Source organism: Nannospalax galili, unplaced genomic scaffold (assembly GCF_000622305.1).
Source record: "Nannospalax galili isolate Female #2095 unplaced genomic scaffold, S.galili_v1.0 scaffold1097, whole genome shotgun sequence".
Classification (NCBI taxonomy): Eukaryota; Metazoa; Chordata; class Mammalia; order Rodentia; family Spalacidae; genus Nannospalax; species Nannospalax galili.
The window spans coordinates 1130709-1148417 of record NW_008340640.1 but is presented as its reverse complement, the minus strand read 5'-3'; the positions used below and the strand labels follow the sequence as shown (position 1 = coordinate 1148417).

The window sequence follows — 17709 nt, the reverse complement described above, 5'->3', positions numbered from 1 at the left end:
GAAGGAAGGAAAGAAGGAAGGAAGGAAGGAAGGAAGGAAGGAAGGAAGGAAGGAAGGAAGGAAGGAAGGAAGGAAAGAAGCAGCAGCTTGGCCATAGAGAAAGACATGACAACATTAAAAACGCAAAACAGCAGCCTCATAACAAAGATATTTAGGCTATAAAGTGAGTCTGCTGGGGCTTGACACATTTGTGAAGTCCTTGCATCGTCTCATCAATGGCATGAGTGCACCAGTGAAAAACATCACTGTGTGGGAATGCGGTGTATAAGGAAACATACTGTACAACTTTGAACCTTCTGTCCACCAAACAAGATCACTCAGTGTTCTGCATCTCTGTTCCCTTAACACACACACACATACACACACACAGTTATATTCTAATATTCAAAACTATAAAGAAGTACTATTCCAAGTTTCTGGTTTTCTAAGATACATAATAAATTCTTAACAAGACTGAAGGGTCTGGAGATACATCTCAGTGGTAAAACGTGTACTTGCCTAGTATATTTGAGTCTGTAGGTTTGGTCCTCAGGAGAGCGAGAGCGAGAGCGAGAGCTAGAGAGAGAGAGAGAGAGAGAGAGAGAGAGAGAGAGAGGAATATTTGAGAGAGGGAGATTTCATAACTGATGTTAGCCAAAGTGATAGAAGAGTTTTTTACCTTCTACTACCAAGCTTTACAATATTGAGAGACTTCTAATAAATTTGAATATTTTAAAGAAAGCTTTATCATTTTTAAAGATTCCAAGACACTGTCTATATATTAAAAGTTTGCCTAGGCATTTATTGTGTTATATTTTCTTCTTGATCTTTGACCAAAGTAATAGCAACTTATTTCTGAGGAGAATTCAGAGCTCTTAAACATGAGAATGAGTATCGGCTATTAAATGAGATTGTCTTCTTGGTGCTTTATCAATTCATGGAGCTGCTTGTCTCATAGTGTAGAAATGATCAAAACTGTTGAGCATATAGAAGAGTTTACAAAAGTATTGTATTGCCTTTGAATTCGTGAAAGGAGCCCAACCATGGTGACATTGTTGAGCAATCACTGTGAAGACAGTAAAGTGTGAAAAGTTGTCTATGTCATATCAACAAAGGAGACAAAGGAGAAGAAAGAAAAGGCCACTGGTTGACTTTTAAGTGGGGAAAGAAAAGATTTAGATCTTCTAGAACTAGATCCATGGAAAATATTTACTCATTATATTTATCTGTTTTGTAGAGTTTATGCCCTTAGAGCTAAGCTAATAGAAATCTATAAATACAAAATAATTTGTTATGGTTGCCAAAATTTGGGATACTTAGAAATATTTTATTTACTGTACACAAATTTGATATTCTTATAAAATGTGGTCTAATTTTTCAAGAGTAGCATGCTGAAGATGCTTCTTTCCAAAGGTCTTTGTACCAACAGTTTATGGTGGAGATGTTTTGAAACTTCATATATGAAAGAAGATCATTAACAAAAAATAAAAAAGTGAACTATTAACATCAAAATGGTGGAACCATTTAAATGGATGCCAGTTTTTAGAATCACCTTTCGTTTAATTTAACTGGTTCCTTCCCAAGTGGTCATGGGAGTTGTGGCTAGAACCCCCAGCTGACTTGGTCTGTAAGGATTAGTAAATTCTGTAGGAGCCAGCTCATCTGCCCTTCACCAAATAAAACCCCTTTCAACCAGCAGCTTCTCTCCTCATGCCAAACACTGTTTGCATAGTAAGGATATCAATCGTATGTTTATCATTCTGTTCCATGTAACTTCTGTCCTTAAATGCTCTTTAACAGGAAGTCTGCTGTAGAAAGGGAAGTGGCCAGAAAGAACCAATTGAGTACCATGTAGCTGCTCCTCACACAGAGTTTACAAACTTTGAGTAGCTCATTGGTTCAGGTTAGACTCAAAGAAAAATGTACAAACGATATGAGCTTCAGTTGTCATGGTAAGAGGGACAATAGAGCCAACAACTAATTTTAGAAGGACTGCTAAATTAGCAGCCAGTCACCTTGGGTCATTGAACTTGAGTGAAAATGTTTGATGTATCTTATTGTTGAAAAACCATGAGCTCTAATTTAAATTAGGATGTCATCTTGCATTTCTTTCAAGGAAACCAATTAAAGTCAATGTAGTATATTAAAGTTTGGTCAAGATCCCCTATGTACAAATGAAAGATGTAAAAAGATTATTGTATTTGAAATTAAGAAAAATAAATTACCCTGCTTTAGTTTATGTGTTAAAAGTAGAGTCTTGTAACATAACACCGAAGTGTTTTGTGGTATCCCAACAGTTTACCTTTAACTAAGATCATCCTTTTTAAACTATGCATGTTTGTTTTGTCTGCTTTCAATACAGATCTCTGTTTTGTCTAATGCTTTGAATGTAACTTAAGACTTTGAACATGGACTATTCAATGTGCCTCTGAATAGGCTGTGGTTCCTGAGCTAACAGATACTGTTAGCTCATTATTTTCTTGTACCAAAGTTCTAATGGCTTCAGAAATTATAGCATCCAATGATTTTGTTGTGTCTTGGTTTGAATACTGTTGCTGAGAATTGTATTTGGTGATTGTTTCTGCTCACTTTTCAAATAAAAATGCATTTTTATCAGGTCTTCTCTGTATTCAAAGCAACTTTATGTTTACACTGATGCTTGATGCATTATGAGTGGCGAGCCAGATATCAATACCACCCTGAAACTTGTATAATATTAAAACTGAAATCCATTCAGACTGAGAAAATAAATGGTTTTGATTCAGTCAAGTGATTTTTCATTAACCTCTCTAAACTTTCTCATGAATTATTTAAAATCTAGGCTTTTTAATAAATTTTCTGATAGTTTTAGATATTTCCACTAAATTAGTAGTTGATGTGTTGAAGCATTCTGTAGTTCATAAGCATTCCACATAGTTTGGCATAGTCATCTGTAGCAAAATGCAGTACTCATGCTGGGTTTCCCCTTGGTCATACCCTGGCAAAACCTGGTTGTTCCAGGCTGATTCTAAAGGATAATCATTCAGTGAGTTCGAGGCCAGCCTGGTCTACATAGTGAGTTCCAGGACAGCTGGGGCTACTTGGAGACCCTGTCTCAAAAAGACAAAAGAAAAAAAAAAGTTTGTTTTCCAAGGGTGCCCTCCTCCCTGAGTGGCTTTGCAAAGATAATGATGAGTTTTTAATTTAAAGAGTCACAAGGCTCCCAGTGCAAGCAAATAAATCCTTGGTACCGTTCTTCCAGCATCCCCCCCAGGAAGGCTGTTCTGTACATGAAGAATCTTTTGCCTCTAGGTTCACCCTCAATCGACCAATATAAATCAGATGGGTTTTGCTTTCCCTAATTGTTTTATAGGATATTTTTAAAGGATACATGCCCCATGTTGAGAGGAAAAAACAGAGAATCCTTACATTTGTTGTCTGTAATTATAAACTACTGTTTTCAAACCTGAATGTATGCTATGTTGTTTTATGCACAGTTCTCTACTCCAAGGAACATTTTACTTTTATGTATTGCTACTTCTGGAGAAATAATTAACCGTTAAAGAGCACAGGTAGCCAGGCATGGTGGCGCACACCTGTAGTCCCAGCACACGGGAGGCAGAGGCAGGCGGATCTCTGTGAGTTCCAGGCCAGCCTGGTCTGCATAGTGAGTTCCAGGACAGCTGGGGCTACAGGGAGACCCTGTCTCAAAAAGACAAAAAAAAAAAAAAAAAAAAAAAAAAAAAAAAAGCACAGATAACTGTCGCTCTGTTAGAAATATGTTTCAGTAGCATGTATCATGTATCATGTGATTTTACTAAGACAGTCTGGTTCCTAGGATGGTTTGTGATGGTGATTGTATTTTTGTAAACATTGCTGCTTTACACCATTTTCATAAAACTCTGAAAGATGACTGATTCTTCTTTACCAAATGTCTGAAGGAAAAAACTCAAAAACAGCAACAGCTGCAAAGTCACAGCAGACCATTTCAAGGTATCTGCTTCCCCCAAAGAAACCACATTACGCACACATTCACTCTAGACTACCCAGAGCAGTAAGGAGTCCTGCCATTTAACACGTTGGACACAGATACTGCCACCCAGGAGCCACTCCCTTTTTCCTCTTGTGATTTCCAAAGGCAGTTCATTTTGAAGCCACTGGGGCAGAACAAATTAAGACCACTTAAAGAGTCATGTAGGCACAGTTTCCCCCTTCCAGAAAACATAGGCTTCTAAAAAATCCTTAGTTTTCTGCTGCTCAGAATTCAAAGAACTCAAAGAACTACTTTCAAATCAAAAGAAAAGGTTTCATGAAGGAAATATGAAAGACTATAGATGTGAAAGGGGATTTATGTGTGAAAAATGATGGTGGAAGTCATTGAGTGGAAGTCATTGATTCTTAAACCTGCTCCACCATGGCGGGGGGGCACAGCTGGCCTCTCCTTCCTTTGGGACTAGTGCCATGTGCATTAGCATAACCCCTCTTCTATCCAGGAGCACCTGCTCCCCTCACTTCCTGATCTTCTTTTATATTTTTTATTTTATTTCTTATTTTTATTTTGTGTATATGAGTGTTATGCCTACATGTATGTAAGTGTACCTGTGTTGTGCAGTGCTCAAAGAGGACAAAAGAGGGCGTCAGATCCACTGGAACTGGAGTTATGGACAGTTGTTAGTCACCATGTGGATGCTGGGAACTGAATCTGGGTCCTCTGCAAGAGCAGCCAGTGCTCTTAACTGCTCTCCAACCCCACTTCCTGGTCTTGTGTTTGTTTAAAATGTGCTTCAAAGAGAGAGGTCTTATTTAGAATGGCTGCCCTATTTAGAACACCAATATATAGATACCACTTGTGACCTTTTGTCCCAGTTAAAAGCAGCTGTGTCACCCTGGCAACTGCCTTCTCTTTAGTTAGCTGTGTTTTCTTCACAGTCATCAAACATCTCTTTCATCCTTGTCAATAGAATATTTGCTTATTACAGCATTGAGAATGGTCCCTAGGGCCTCAGTGAATACAAGGCAAGCCCTCTACCAATGAGCCGCACCCTCATCCAGCTAGAATGGTTTTCTAGGAAAGCAGAGTTGTTCTTTTCATTTTGTTTTGTTTTCTCCCTTTACCCTCCTCTTATCCCCTGTGGCCATGGGCACACCCTCCTGTATCCCTGGCATCTAGGATTGGGAATGGCAACTAAGGGACATTCAGAAAATAGTCCTTGTAATAAGAAATGAGTAAGTCTTACTTGAGAAAATGATTAGGTAAACTACAGTTGCCTACAGCTAATTCTTTTTTTTCTTTCTCCAACTCTTTTCTTTTCCCTCTCTCCTCTTTCCCTTTTCTCTTTTTAATACTTTATCAAAGTAAATATTGTATACAACATATTACACACATTTAAGTTGTAGACTTGCATGACGTCATGGAAGATACTTGTGAAAATTCCCCATTATGAAGAGAATACCCTCCTAATGTTGTTCTAGGCCTTCCTCATTTCCTGTCCCTGTGCAAAGATCAGTTAAGTCACTAGGAAATCATGTGCTGTGTCTTCATTTAAATCCAGGCTTATTTTACTTGACATAATGATTCGAGATTTATCAGTTGGTTATATTGGTTGTTGATGGTTTGGTTCTTTAACTGATAAGTTATATTCCAGTGTGTGTGTATGTTTCTTTATTCATCTGCCAATGATCATTTGTTTTATTTCACCTTTTGGCTTTTACAAATAAAGATGCTATGAAAAATAATGTAGAAATCTCTCTAGGTACAAAAGCTTCTGTTTCTCTTCAGTAAAAATGACAAAGGCATGATGAAATTCTTAAGAAATAAACACTTTTCCAAAGTGGTTCTACCACTTTTCTGTTCCTGTCAGGAGTGCATGGATAATTTCAGTTGTTCTAAATGTTACTAATCAGAAGGCATTTTTATTTCCACCATTCTAATAGGTGTTGGGTAGCTATCTTAGTGGTTTTAACTTGCAATTCCCTAACAGCTAATATACTAAGCACCCTATTTTGTATGTCTATTTGTCTTTTTTATTTCTTTTCTTTTAGACAATGCTTTTATTAGTTTCTGTAATCAAATCTGTGCACATATGACCTTACATATTTAACACAGTATATTACCCATGTACAGATGGAAAAATTAAACATTTCGAGACCAAATATGGCTGGAGATTTCTGTACAAAGCCAACTCAGTATGATAAACTGGGATCCATTTTGTCTTTTATATGGCTTATTTTATAAAGGAACAATTCAATTATTTTTGTTTATTTTCATCGTATTTTGTCTTTTATTTGAAATTTCTTTATATATTCTGATTAAAAAATAATAATATACACACGTAGTGAACAGCTTCTCTAATTCTGTTGCTTTCCTTGTTTGCTCAATAGTACTTTCCCACGAGTATGAGATTTGAATTTTAAGGGTGCCTAATCAGAGCTTTTTTCTTTTGTGGCTCATGCTATTTAGAATTTTGCCTACTCTGATATTGCAAAAATAATTTCCTCCTAAAAATTTGTTTCAGCTTGATGTTGTCAATTTCAGTATAACCACTTTAGATAATATAAGGAAATGATCAATATTTCTCCAATTTGGGTATTTTCAGTGTTCTCCAGTACCACTGAGAAGCTTTTCCTCCCTTCACTGGATAGCATTGTGCACGTTTGTCAAAAATGAATTACATATGAGCCTACTTTTGGATTCCATTTATTGATATATATGTCTGTCCTTCTACTAACTGGTAATATGTCAATTTTCAAATTAATCTTATGATCTGTGACTGTATTAACTTATATTAGCAAAATTTTCTTTTTTTCAGCTTGAGGCATAGTTAAGAAATTAAAACTGTATATATCTAACCTGTATACCATGACATTTTTATATTCATGTCATTATAATTATTAATGACATTATAATTATTATAAACATAATTATTAATAAATTAATACAATATATATCAATTTAAGTATATGTTGAAGAAAATGTAGGCACTGTTCTCAGTGGAATTACTGTCTTTCAGGTATCTGTATCTAGTACTTTTGAGTCATTAGATTTCTCTGTACCAATGATAAGAGATGCAGAAAGAAACATTTTACTTTTTCTTTTCTAGTCTGTATGCCCCTTGTTTCCTTTTCTTTTTCTGTTCCCTTTTCCTTCTAATCTATGCTACAATATTTAATGTCAGTGGTGAGGGCAGGTGTCTTTGACTTTTTGCAGTATTACTGGAGAAAGATAGTCTTATCAACTCTAAGAGCTGAAGCATTGTTATGAATGTTCTTATCAGAACAATGACATTCCCTATGATTCTATTTGTTTAGAATTTTATCATAAGAGTGAATTTCTTCAAGTACTTTTATGCCTTGTGCTGAATATCTTTAGTTGTCAACTTGACACATCTGGGTAAAGGGGGCCTCAAATGGGGAATTGCCTCCAATGGATTGGCCTGTGGCCATGTCTGTGGGGCATTTATTTGATTGTTGACTGATGTGGGAGGGCCCATCCCATCCCACTGTGGGTGGTGTCACCCCTGAGCAGGTGGTCCTGTATTATATAAGAAAGCAGGTTGAGCACAGGTCAGGGGAGCAAGCCAGTAAGCAGCCATCATCCATGGTCTGTGCTCCAGGTTCATGCCCTGAGTTCCTGCCTCAGGCTCTCTCTGTTATGAACTGTGTGTGACCTGGGAGATATAAGATAAACTAAACCCTTTCTTCCCTAAATTGGTTTTGGTTAGTGTTTTCATCACAGCAATTGAAGGCAAACTAAGACATTCCTCTATTAAAATAATCAGAAAATTTTGAGTCTTATCATGTGTATGTCGTGGAATACACTGACTGATTGTCTAATGATAAGCTTATTTTACATGTCTAAGATACATTCCAGTTTTCTATGATTCTTTCACAACTTTAGATAGTTCTACATGTAGAAGAAATCTTTCCTTTCCATCTTAATTTCCTAGTTTAGGCCCTTATAATGGATGATAGACTTAGAAGAAAAAGCATGCGAATTTATATAAATTTAAAAAATTTTATTGAGCTTTTGTAAATTCATATAACAGTTGCCAATCAAATTTAGACCCCCTCCCCACCCATGCCTCCTCCATCCCCATGTATTCCACCATACATGTTAAGACCTATCTGATCAAGCATTTGTATCCAAATGTCTTTCAGTGCAAATTCATCTGCTGGAGTCTAGTCAGCTCATCTAGAAATCATATGTAAGGCACACTTTCCCTCACCCAGTAGCCATCAATCTCCAATAGTTCTTAATCTAGGGCTGGTCCTCCACATATTTATCTCCTTCCCTCTGGACCCTTGTTAAATTGAGTTGGCATGAGTCTTGTACTCGATGCTACCATTCCACAAGTTCACATGTGCAAGCTTCCAGTGGCCTGGAAACCTCTGCTTCCCTGTGTTCATGAACCAGCCCTGGCTCTTAAAATCTTTCCACCCCTGAGCCGTGGGTGGGTGGGTGGGTGAGGTTCAATAAAGGAGTTCTATCCAAGCATATACACTCTGCAGTCTCTTATTCTTTTTATTTTTTAATGTGTATGAGTGTATTGCCCACATGTATGTGAGTGTAGCCGTATCATGCAATGCCACAGAGGTCAGAAGAGGACTTTGGATTCTCTCAACTGGAGTTAAGGACGGTTCATAGCCACCATGTGGGTGTTGGGAATCAAAGCCGGGTCCTCTGCAGGAGCAGTCAGTGCTCTTAACCTCTGAGCTATCTCTCCAGCCCCCTTTTTATTTTTTAAAAGGTAGTTATTTGGGCTTACAGAGCTCATGATGTCTAGGAGGGGTTACTTACAAAGGTATGGGCACCTACAGGCTTTTTTCCCTACATCATGGTCTGTAGCCACCAGCTCCCCTGCCCAAGTTGGGGAAGCAGCGTCCTCCTCCCTGGCTTCTTCCTTGTCTAGCCTTAGACACTCCCCCTCATACAATTGAAGCTGACAGATTGGGTGGGAGGGGTGACTGTCTCCCTCCTTTTCTGAGGCGTCTCTTAGGGTTCAGACATTCAACTGTTGTTAGTCCTTCAGAGGACATGCCTATCCAACCCTCCACCCCTTCCTCCTGCTCTTAACAATCTTTCTGCCAGCCTCTTCCACCAGAGTTCCTGAGCCTTGGAGGGGGTGACAGATGCAGGATGATCTTTCTTCTATTGTGGTGAAATATTGAGCTCTTTGGCCTTCTCACTATTTGTCCCAAGTTAAAACTTGGCCACTTGTGGCCTTCTGTGTGCATAGTACTCTGTTGTATAAGGAAGCATTACTAGTGAGAGTTGAGGGATGCATTAGTTTTTTCTCTATCCCTTGTTCTTCTGTGTTCCATGAGTCTTAGCTGTAGAGGTTCAACTGTAGATGCATCACCCAGTACTGGGCATCTCTCAGACATATATATAAAATCACCTTCAGAAGCAGACAAAGGCTCAAAGAAATGGATAAAGCTATGTGCTTTTATGGAAATTTTGATGGTAATGTAGTGATGGAAAACAGAACATGACTAATATTAATAATGCATTTGGTAACCTGTTAGTTCAGATCTTTTTCTGTGTCACTATGTCTTCAGAAATAAGGATAGTCCTTTCCTCTTGGTATAGGGGTGGGTGCCCCTCAAATGAGGGTGTCATGGGGAAGATCAGAAAAACCCTTGCTAAGTAAGAGACTTAGAATTATCCTGACATAGAATAACTATGTCCTAAATATTATCATGTATCTATAGTTTAAAAATGGAGCAAACTGTAGAAACGCTTGCATAAAAACACCATGAACACAAAACTCAGTTATGCAACATTTGAAGAATTACAGTACTTGGATGGATTTAAAATTGTATTACTTTACCTCACCTTATAAGCCTTTATGTAAGAGATGATACTTATATGTCAAATTCCACATGGAAGGCTGGCAGTATCTTTCCTGAGTGGATGGCCAAAGGCCCAAAGGTCCAAAGGTCAGTATCTTTTGGACTGACTAAATCCTCTACTTCTTTAATTAACTGGAGTGTGGTCTACTTTCCTGAGTGTCAGTAAATCTGTGTTTCTACATGTTAAAGTTTATTTACACACAGCAATCACAAACCTCACCTGAAATGAAGCATGTATTGAAACCTGAGCAAACTTTCATAAGGTGGGGCAAGGCAACCTTAGTTTTAGAGAGAGGATTTGTTATAAAATGAGCTTAGAAGAATCCTTCGTCTTCCTACCAATCAATAGCAAACAATTCCCCACTAACAAGTCAGTAGATGAAACTACACCATAGTTATGACTTTTCTTAATATCTGAAAGTCAAATTTAAAGTATAACATTTCTTCATACAGTGAACACATTTCCTTCTACTTCTACACATGAAAAGTACTATCAAAGGTCAAAGCTGACAATCTTTTAAAAGTCCTTTTAGCACAATATCTGAGGACAAGATGCAGGTTTTCTTCTTTTGGGTTTAAAGCAGAATTCATCTTCCATCAAATGAAAGCACCTGGTTGCTTGGCCATTTTAGCTAAGTTTTGAAAAAAAGAGTTCCTTCTGTCCAGTAAATATTTGCTGAATTGTCTGAAATATCATCTCTCTATAAAGTGACTGATGTATAATAAATTATACTTAAACACTGGTATGTTTTCATTTTAACATGGGAATTAAGAATCTCAAGGACTAAATCAGGTCCACATGGTCCTTTACAATCAGATCTTCATCTAATCAGTTCATTTCCGTAGCCTAATCAACATCAAATAGGGAGAAGCACCTTCATTCTTCAATTCACTGTAGAAAAGAGAACATGAACACAATAATCAAAATGGATCACGTTACACTCCAGTGATACAGTGGCTACATCAGCATCATCTCTACCTTCATTGGCACTGCATGGCCAACTGAACTAACTGCTTTGCTCTAACAGATGGCCATTAATGAAGCTATGCTGATCAACTGTTCATGAGATACAGCAGAATCACATTGTAAAAGCATTTATGGTCAGCAATTTGAGCTAAGCTGAACAGACAAGAGCAAAGAGGACTGTGGGGAGGGCAGAATGTCAGAGTCTGTGTCAGCCTTTCCAGTCAGTGGAACTACACCACACAGTAAACTGGAGGTGAAAAAGTTCCAACCACCTGTTCCCTCGGTATCCTTTAGGTCTGTGGGTCTCTCAGAGCCTGAACATTTTTCTTCACTGGATATTTAATATTTAAATAAATATTTAAATATGTGTATATATGTGCACATATATGCACACAGGTGTTTTATTGTTTAAAAACATGGACCTTTATCCCAAGACGACCACTTCTGGTATTTGGCACAAGAAGCAACTGCATGTTTTAATGATTGGGGAAAAGAAATCTCATTTATACTTAATGAGCTATAGCATGGAACTATGTTTCACGTGAAATTTAATTGATTTGTCCAGACCAGGCTTTAGGTGTACATGCTTTTACTTTTTGCCTTAATTGCTACTTTGTTACCTTCCTCAAATTACAATTCCATTGATATCAGAGACTCCAGGCTTACCAAACCATATTTCCAATTATATTTTTTAAGCAGCTGGCCAGCTCTACTTCATTTTTAAAATGGGAGATCTATCTTTCTGTCTTTAACACTGGAATTCTTATTTTAAAATGTTACAACATGTCCAGTTTGACCATGTCAATTAGAAAATTTCTCTTAATTGACTTTTCCCAAGCATGGGAAGAAAAAAGGTCTTTATAACCTTTAACTGTTAATTAAGTGCAGCTAAAAACCAAGTCATTCTCCTCAACACATCTCCTCTGTACTACCCAGATCTGCATCATTGCATGAGGAAATATATCAAATGGATGGGTTCTTCCCCAGTCCCATTCTGGCTTCATTTCCTCCAGGTTCAAATCATTGACTCTGAAGTGTCATCTCACCAAATTCTAGAAAACAGATCTACAGAGAAGGGGCAAAACCATGCTCCCTCCCCTGGAAAACTTGGCTTGCTGTTCTAAACTTTACCTCTTTCCCCACTGAAGAGACTATTTCTCATCTGCCTCTGCATTGTGGGAATCTCACCTCCTCCCTGCGTGCCTCCAGGCCTTAATTTCTTTTTCTTTCTTACAAGATGCAATGCTAGTGGACAAGTTGAGAATTCAGCACCTGGAGGCCCAAAGATTTGAGAGGACTTGCTTCATAATGGCTTCATCTCTACTCTATAATTATATACATCATTAGTAAAGTGAATCATTGTTGCAGGGAGTTTTAAAGAGAGAGATGAATCTGTCTGAATTCCTAGACTGATGCTAATCATAGCAAGTCTGATTTTCCACCTCAGGCACTCTGCCCAAGAGTTTCAGAAAATGAGATTCTGCCCTACAAGGACCAGACAGGAGAATTCAAAAGCTGCTAGAACAGGAAGTTTTTAATCACTGTTAAAATGATACACGTAATTACAGGCTATGTTTTCTTTTTAAGTGATCATTTCCTACAGCTTATGGAAATGAGATTTGAGCACAGATTCAAATTCTGATTCACTCAACAACAATAAATATTAAACACTAAAATATGGCTTAGATGGTTTTAACTATCATTTTGATTGCTTTCCTGGGTCATTATCATTGCTTGAAATCCTTCATTGGAAGTTGGTAGTTGTTGAAGATACATGTTCTTAGCAACACAGAAAATAAAAAGAAATAGGAGGAACTATTCCCTTCCTGGGGATATTTACAATCTATTTGATTGAGAGCAACATCAAAATTCTAGTAAGTACTAACAATTCATGATTAAAATGTCCATCAATGGCATAAAGAATAGAGCTGCAGAGGGAGGAGGACAATGCAAGAAAATTATCTGTAATGTTTAAAGAAAGTGCTGAATGGCTTAGTTTAAGGCAAAGGAGGGGAAAGATATCCCAATGCATGTATTTATTCAGTAAGTATTACCATGTCGAGTAAGGGATTTGACAGTAAGTAAAATGAACAGTTCTGAATAGTATTTGGGACATAGTGTATGCTTAATCATCATTATCAGCTTCACAGGGTTTAAATCATCTTAGAGTCACACCTTTGGGTATGTCTTTGAGGGGGTATCCAGAAGGCCCACCCTGTATATGTTTGTCACTGTCCCCTGGACTGAAGAAAAGGAAAAAGTGAGTGGAGTACCCATGTCCACCTCTCTGCCTCCTGGCCGCAGACACAATGCCATGATGAACTAACCTTCAAACTGTGAACTAAAACTCACATTTCCTCCCCTATGTTACTTTGTGGCAGTTGTTTGATCACAAGAATGAGAAAAGGTAACTAATATAGATAGTAAACAAATGATTACACACATACTAACCAACTGGAGATGTTCTCAAGTGGGTTAACTGTCAACCGTGTTCAAAGGTTAAGGAGCTGAGGGAAAAAAGACCATACCTTGTAGAGACAGCCTTAGACACTGATGTCCTAGGAGTTTCGGTCCAATGTGCTACCTTGGTTTTTAGGTCTTTATTCTAAAATTGGAAAGTAAAAGGTGTAGAGATCAGACATCTAATTCACCTATTAGCTACCTCCTACACAATTTGCACCTGCCTCACAACTTGGGCAGTTGTTCTATTAGAACACAAGAAAAAGATATGTAAATATACCCTTAGAAGCACATAATGTACCAGGGAGCTAAAATATAGTACCCTGACTTAGTACTCTGATATTCAGCTCCAGAACTATTGTTCAATTTTACTGAGTTTCTTTTCTTATAGGCAACTGAAAAGAGTCTAAAGAATCTTTTAGAAAGCCAGATATGATGGCACACACCTTCAGTGCCAACACTTGGAAGACAGAGGCAGGAAGGTCTCTGTGAGGCATCTTCATCCCTATGTTTCCCCTTGAAGATTTACACTCTTCATCTCTATACTAACGGTGACAATATAAGTCCTGCATCTCTTATATGTTGTTGCAAGAAACAAATACATATTATCATAATATTTTGAAACTGGAAGCATTCTAGGGTACAACATGACACCTGACAGCAGGTAAGAGAGCAAGTTCTTAGGTATAAATTCCGGTTCAGCCACTTACCATCTATGTTATATCATTTAGTTTCTTTATGTCTAATTTCTTAATCTGTGTAATTGATAGAACAGCACTTTCTTCTCTGGTTTGAAATGAGGTAGAAGTATATAAATTACTCAGCTCGGACAGTGTCAAGCAAGGATATTAAGACTTGCACACATCTGGCTCCTGTGGCTATCGTATTCTAGTCCCACTAGCATTTTTAGAATGAAAAGCTGAGGTTCTGTGGCATTAGGCAGCTTTCAGGGTATATTTGTATGTCTCTTTGCTGAGCACTAAAAGAACAACTGTAACAAACTTAATTCCCAAGGACAGGAGGTGGTGTGTTGGTTATCTCACATATCGGCATGAGGAGACTAAAAGAGTAAGAGATCAAGACCCAGAGTGAACTGCCAGTTGGCTTCAATGGCAGGCTAGAGTTCTTTAACTTATCTCCAGAAGTGTACCTAGATGAGGATATAATGCCTCTCCCAGATGCCATGGACTATCAAGCAAAGAGTCCCATGCTAGGTACAGGTTACCTCTTTTTGAGTTACTGATCAATGGGATCCCATAGACCACCCCCCCCAACACTACAGGCTATTGCCACTGCTCCTTCTTACTCTTCATAACTCGATGGTAAAACGTATTTCTGAAGACACCACAGACTTGAGTCATAGGACATAGAGAAATCAAGTTGGTACTGACCTGGAAGCTTCATCCCTACTGGCTGGTTTTCATAGTTTTGGAAGGTGTTATATACACTACCGGGGAAGAAAATTAACTAAAAGGTAACCAAGTTGCAAACTCTGGGTAGCTACAATAACAACTGGCCAAGGAAGAATAACCAACCACTTGCTGCTCCACAAGACAGAACTCATGTCTGGTACTGTTAACTGGGCCAAGAGCCTTTGGCTAGGTAGATCATAGGCCCTAGGGGAAGACCTATTGCTAGTTTTCTGACAAATGGACACAGCATTAAACTGCCCCCTAAATGCTATACCCATAAGATTAATTCAGCTCCCAACTTTCATCAGAGAAGTTTCTTTTTGCAGTAGATGACATTTAATACAGAGACTCACAACTAGTCAAAGTATAGAGAATAAGAGACTGTGGCATGCTCAGCCCTACATGAGTCATCTATATCATACCCCTTGCCCCAAGTCTTAGAAATCATCCTGGAACAGGGGACAGAAAAATTATAAGAGCCAGAGGTAATGGAGGACCGCTATGAAATAGTTTTCTAGACATAACATGGCCATTGTACACGTGAACTCACAGCAGCTGTGTCTATATGCAATAGACTTGCACAACATCAAGCTAGCCAAAATTTCAGAATGGATAGGGAGGGACTTAGGAAGTCCAACACATAGTTGAGGGGCTATTGGCAACTGATGGTTGCTGGGAGAGGGAGAGTCAGTTTTCTTCGGGGATGGGCTTCTGATAGGCTACCCACGCTCCAGTGGATGACCCTAAAGTCAGGAACATACTGAAACCACTAAGTGGACTCAGGGGCATTAAAAAAGCATGCAAGAAGTTGCAAGAGGACTGGGAAGAGGTATGGGAGGAGTTGGAGGAGAAGGAGTGGGGAGTGGATTTGATCAGAGTATATTATATGCATGTATGAAATCCTCAAACAATAAAATTTTTTTAAGTGTCTGGGACTTTCAAGTAGCCAGGTAAAGTGATAAAACAGATGAGGCTGTTCTTTTCATGTCAGATAATTAAGACTGTTTGTTTGTTTGCTTGTTTTTGATCTTTCTGAGACAGGGTCTTTCTGTAGCCCCAGCTAGCCTGGAACTTACCTTGCAGACCAGGCTGGCCTCTATCTCACAAAAATCTTCCTGCCTCTGCCCCCCAAGTGCTGGGATTAAAGGCATGGACTACCACACCTGGCTCCATATAAGACTTTCTTTCAAGTGTTTTATATAATTCTTTCTTTTTATATGGCTGACTTGGCTCTAGGTAACAGGAGTATTGCATATTAAAAGATGGTGCATACTGTATAGTATAAATTACATAAAGTTAATATGCATATTTTTATTAAAAGAATAAGGCTGAATAAAAGAAAATTGACAAGGGAGCTGCCTTTAGTAAACCAGGAGTGGTGTGGGCAGCATTGAGATCAAACTGCATAGTCTCTGGACAGGTGGTTTGACTTCACAGCATATTTTCTATTCTCTGCGAGACATTTTCTGAATGACCACAAGACTCCTTATTTTGCGAGTGAAAAAGCAGTGACTACAGGAGGTATAGATATTTTGGAGTTCCTGAAGGAGTCCCGTTCAGGTACGGTCAAAATACAAGTAGAAAAAAAAATAAACAATTAACTGAACTTAACCATTCAGCCTCATACCACACTCCAGTATTTCCATCCCTGTTACTGATACAACACTGAGCCAGTACCAGTGAAGAAGCCAAAGGATGGGGACTTCTTTTTCACGATGTAGAAGGCATGTTATCATTGGAGTTACAGTATAAATAATTTAGTATATGCCATAGAGTAATAGATAATTATCACTACAGAAAATATTTAAACTAAACCAGGGTGACCAGAATAATTTAGGATGTTTTTATGCACATGGAGATTGAACAGGAACCTTAAAGACAAAATTAAATGGGTAAAGTAGAAAAGGGAAGAAAACATAAGACCATAATTCCTTCCATTTGAGACTTGAAAATCACTTGTTACTTCCATCCATCAATCAGCCTGGAATCGGAACACAGCGCCTGCTGCTGCATATGATAAAACTCAGCAGGTCCTTCTAAGGAGAAGCTAAATTTGAGTAGTGCGTGGAGATTGACTTTCAATCTTAGTTGTGTATTATTGAACTGCAAGGAGAGCTTTCAAATGTACATATGCTTGAGTCCCACCCCAAGATCTTGTTTGACTTGAAATCTGAGTTCAGGAGCTTTCCAAACCCCACCAGTAAGTAACTCATGTGGGTAAGATGAAGAATCACTGAGAGGAGGAAGCAGAGTCAGGATGTGGCTTTTGCTCCCCAGAAATTATAGTAAGTAAAAACTGAAAGAGCCAGCATCATTGGACACATTATTTCATTACATGACGCACTTTACAAAACTACAAATCACTGGCCAGAATATGACTGACATTATTATGACTCTTAAAGCAGTTTGTTGACATAGTATTCTCAAAGAGCATAATTTTTGGACACTTACTTTCTTACCAACACATTGCAGAATTAAAATTCAAGGATAATGGTGATTATTTAGAGTAGGATAGTCCTTAACATTTAGAAGATAGAGCAGTTTCCCTGAAGATGAATTTCCCTGAGAGCAGATCATTAGGAAGTTAAAAATGCATGAAATAGGACATGAAGGATGGAGCTCTAAGTCAGGATGATAAAGATGCGTAAAAGTAGAAAGAAAGGAAATAATTTAGGTCGTATTCCGCAGAATTCTTCTGGTGACATTTAAAAGAGGTATAAATAGCTTATTTAATTTTTTAATATTTTATTTATTTTTAATTTATGTGTATGAGTATATTGTCTACATGGATGTAAATGCACTAATATTGTGCAATGCCTGTGGAGGTCAGAAGAGAGCATCAGATTCCCCTGGAACTGGAATTACAGATGGTTGTTAGTTGCCATATGGGTGCTGAGAATCAAACCCAAGTCTTCTGCAAAAGCAATCAGTTCTCTTAAGCACTAAGCCATCTCTCCAGCCCAGGGTTTTTTTTTAAAGATAGAGTTTATACATCAATTTTATCCTTAGAGGAAGGGAAAAACTTCAAATGGAATAAAAAGAAAACCACAGGAAAATATT

General features: G+C 38.1%; 1 protein-coding gene across 1 annotated transcript in view; it reads right to left on the bottom strand.

Moving 5' to 3' along the window:
* Positions 1–9783: 9783 nt before the first annotated feature.
* Positions 9784–17709, bottom strand: part of Ccdc68 (coiled-coil domain containing 68) — a 56024-nt gene continuing 48098 nt past the window's right edge. The window contains exons 10-11 of the mRNA XM_008835671.2: positions 13306–13382; positions 9784–10702 (exon numbers count right to left, since the gene is read on the bottom strand). Of these exons, the coding sequence (XP_008833893.2) occupies positions 10645–10702; positions 13306–13382 (135 nt within the window). The 3' untranslated portion in view covers positions 9784–10644. The remainder of the gene's footprint in view (positions 10703–13305; positions 13383–17709) is intronic.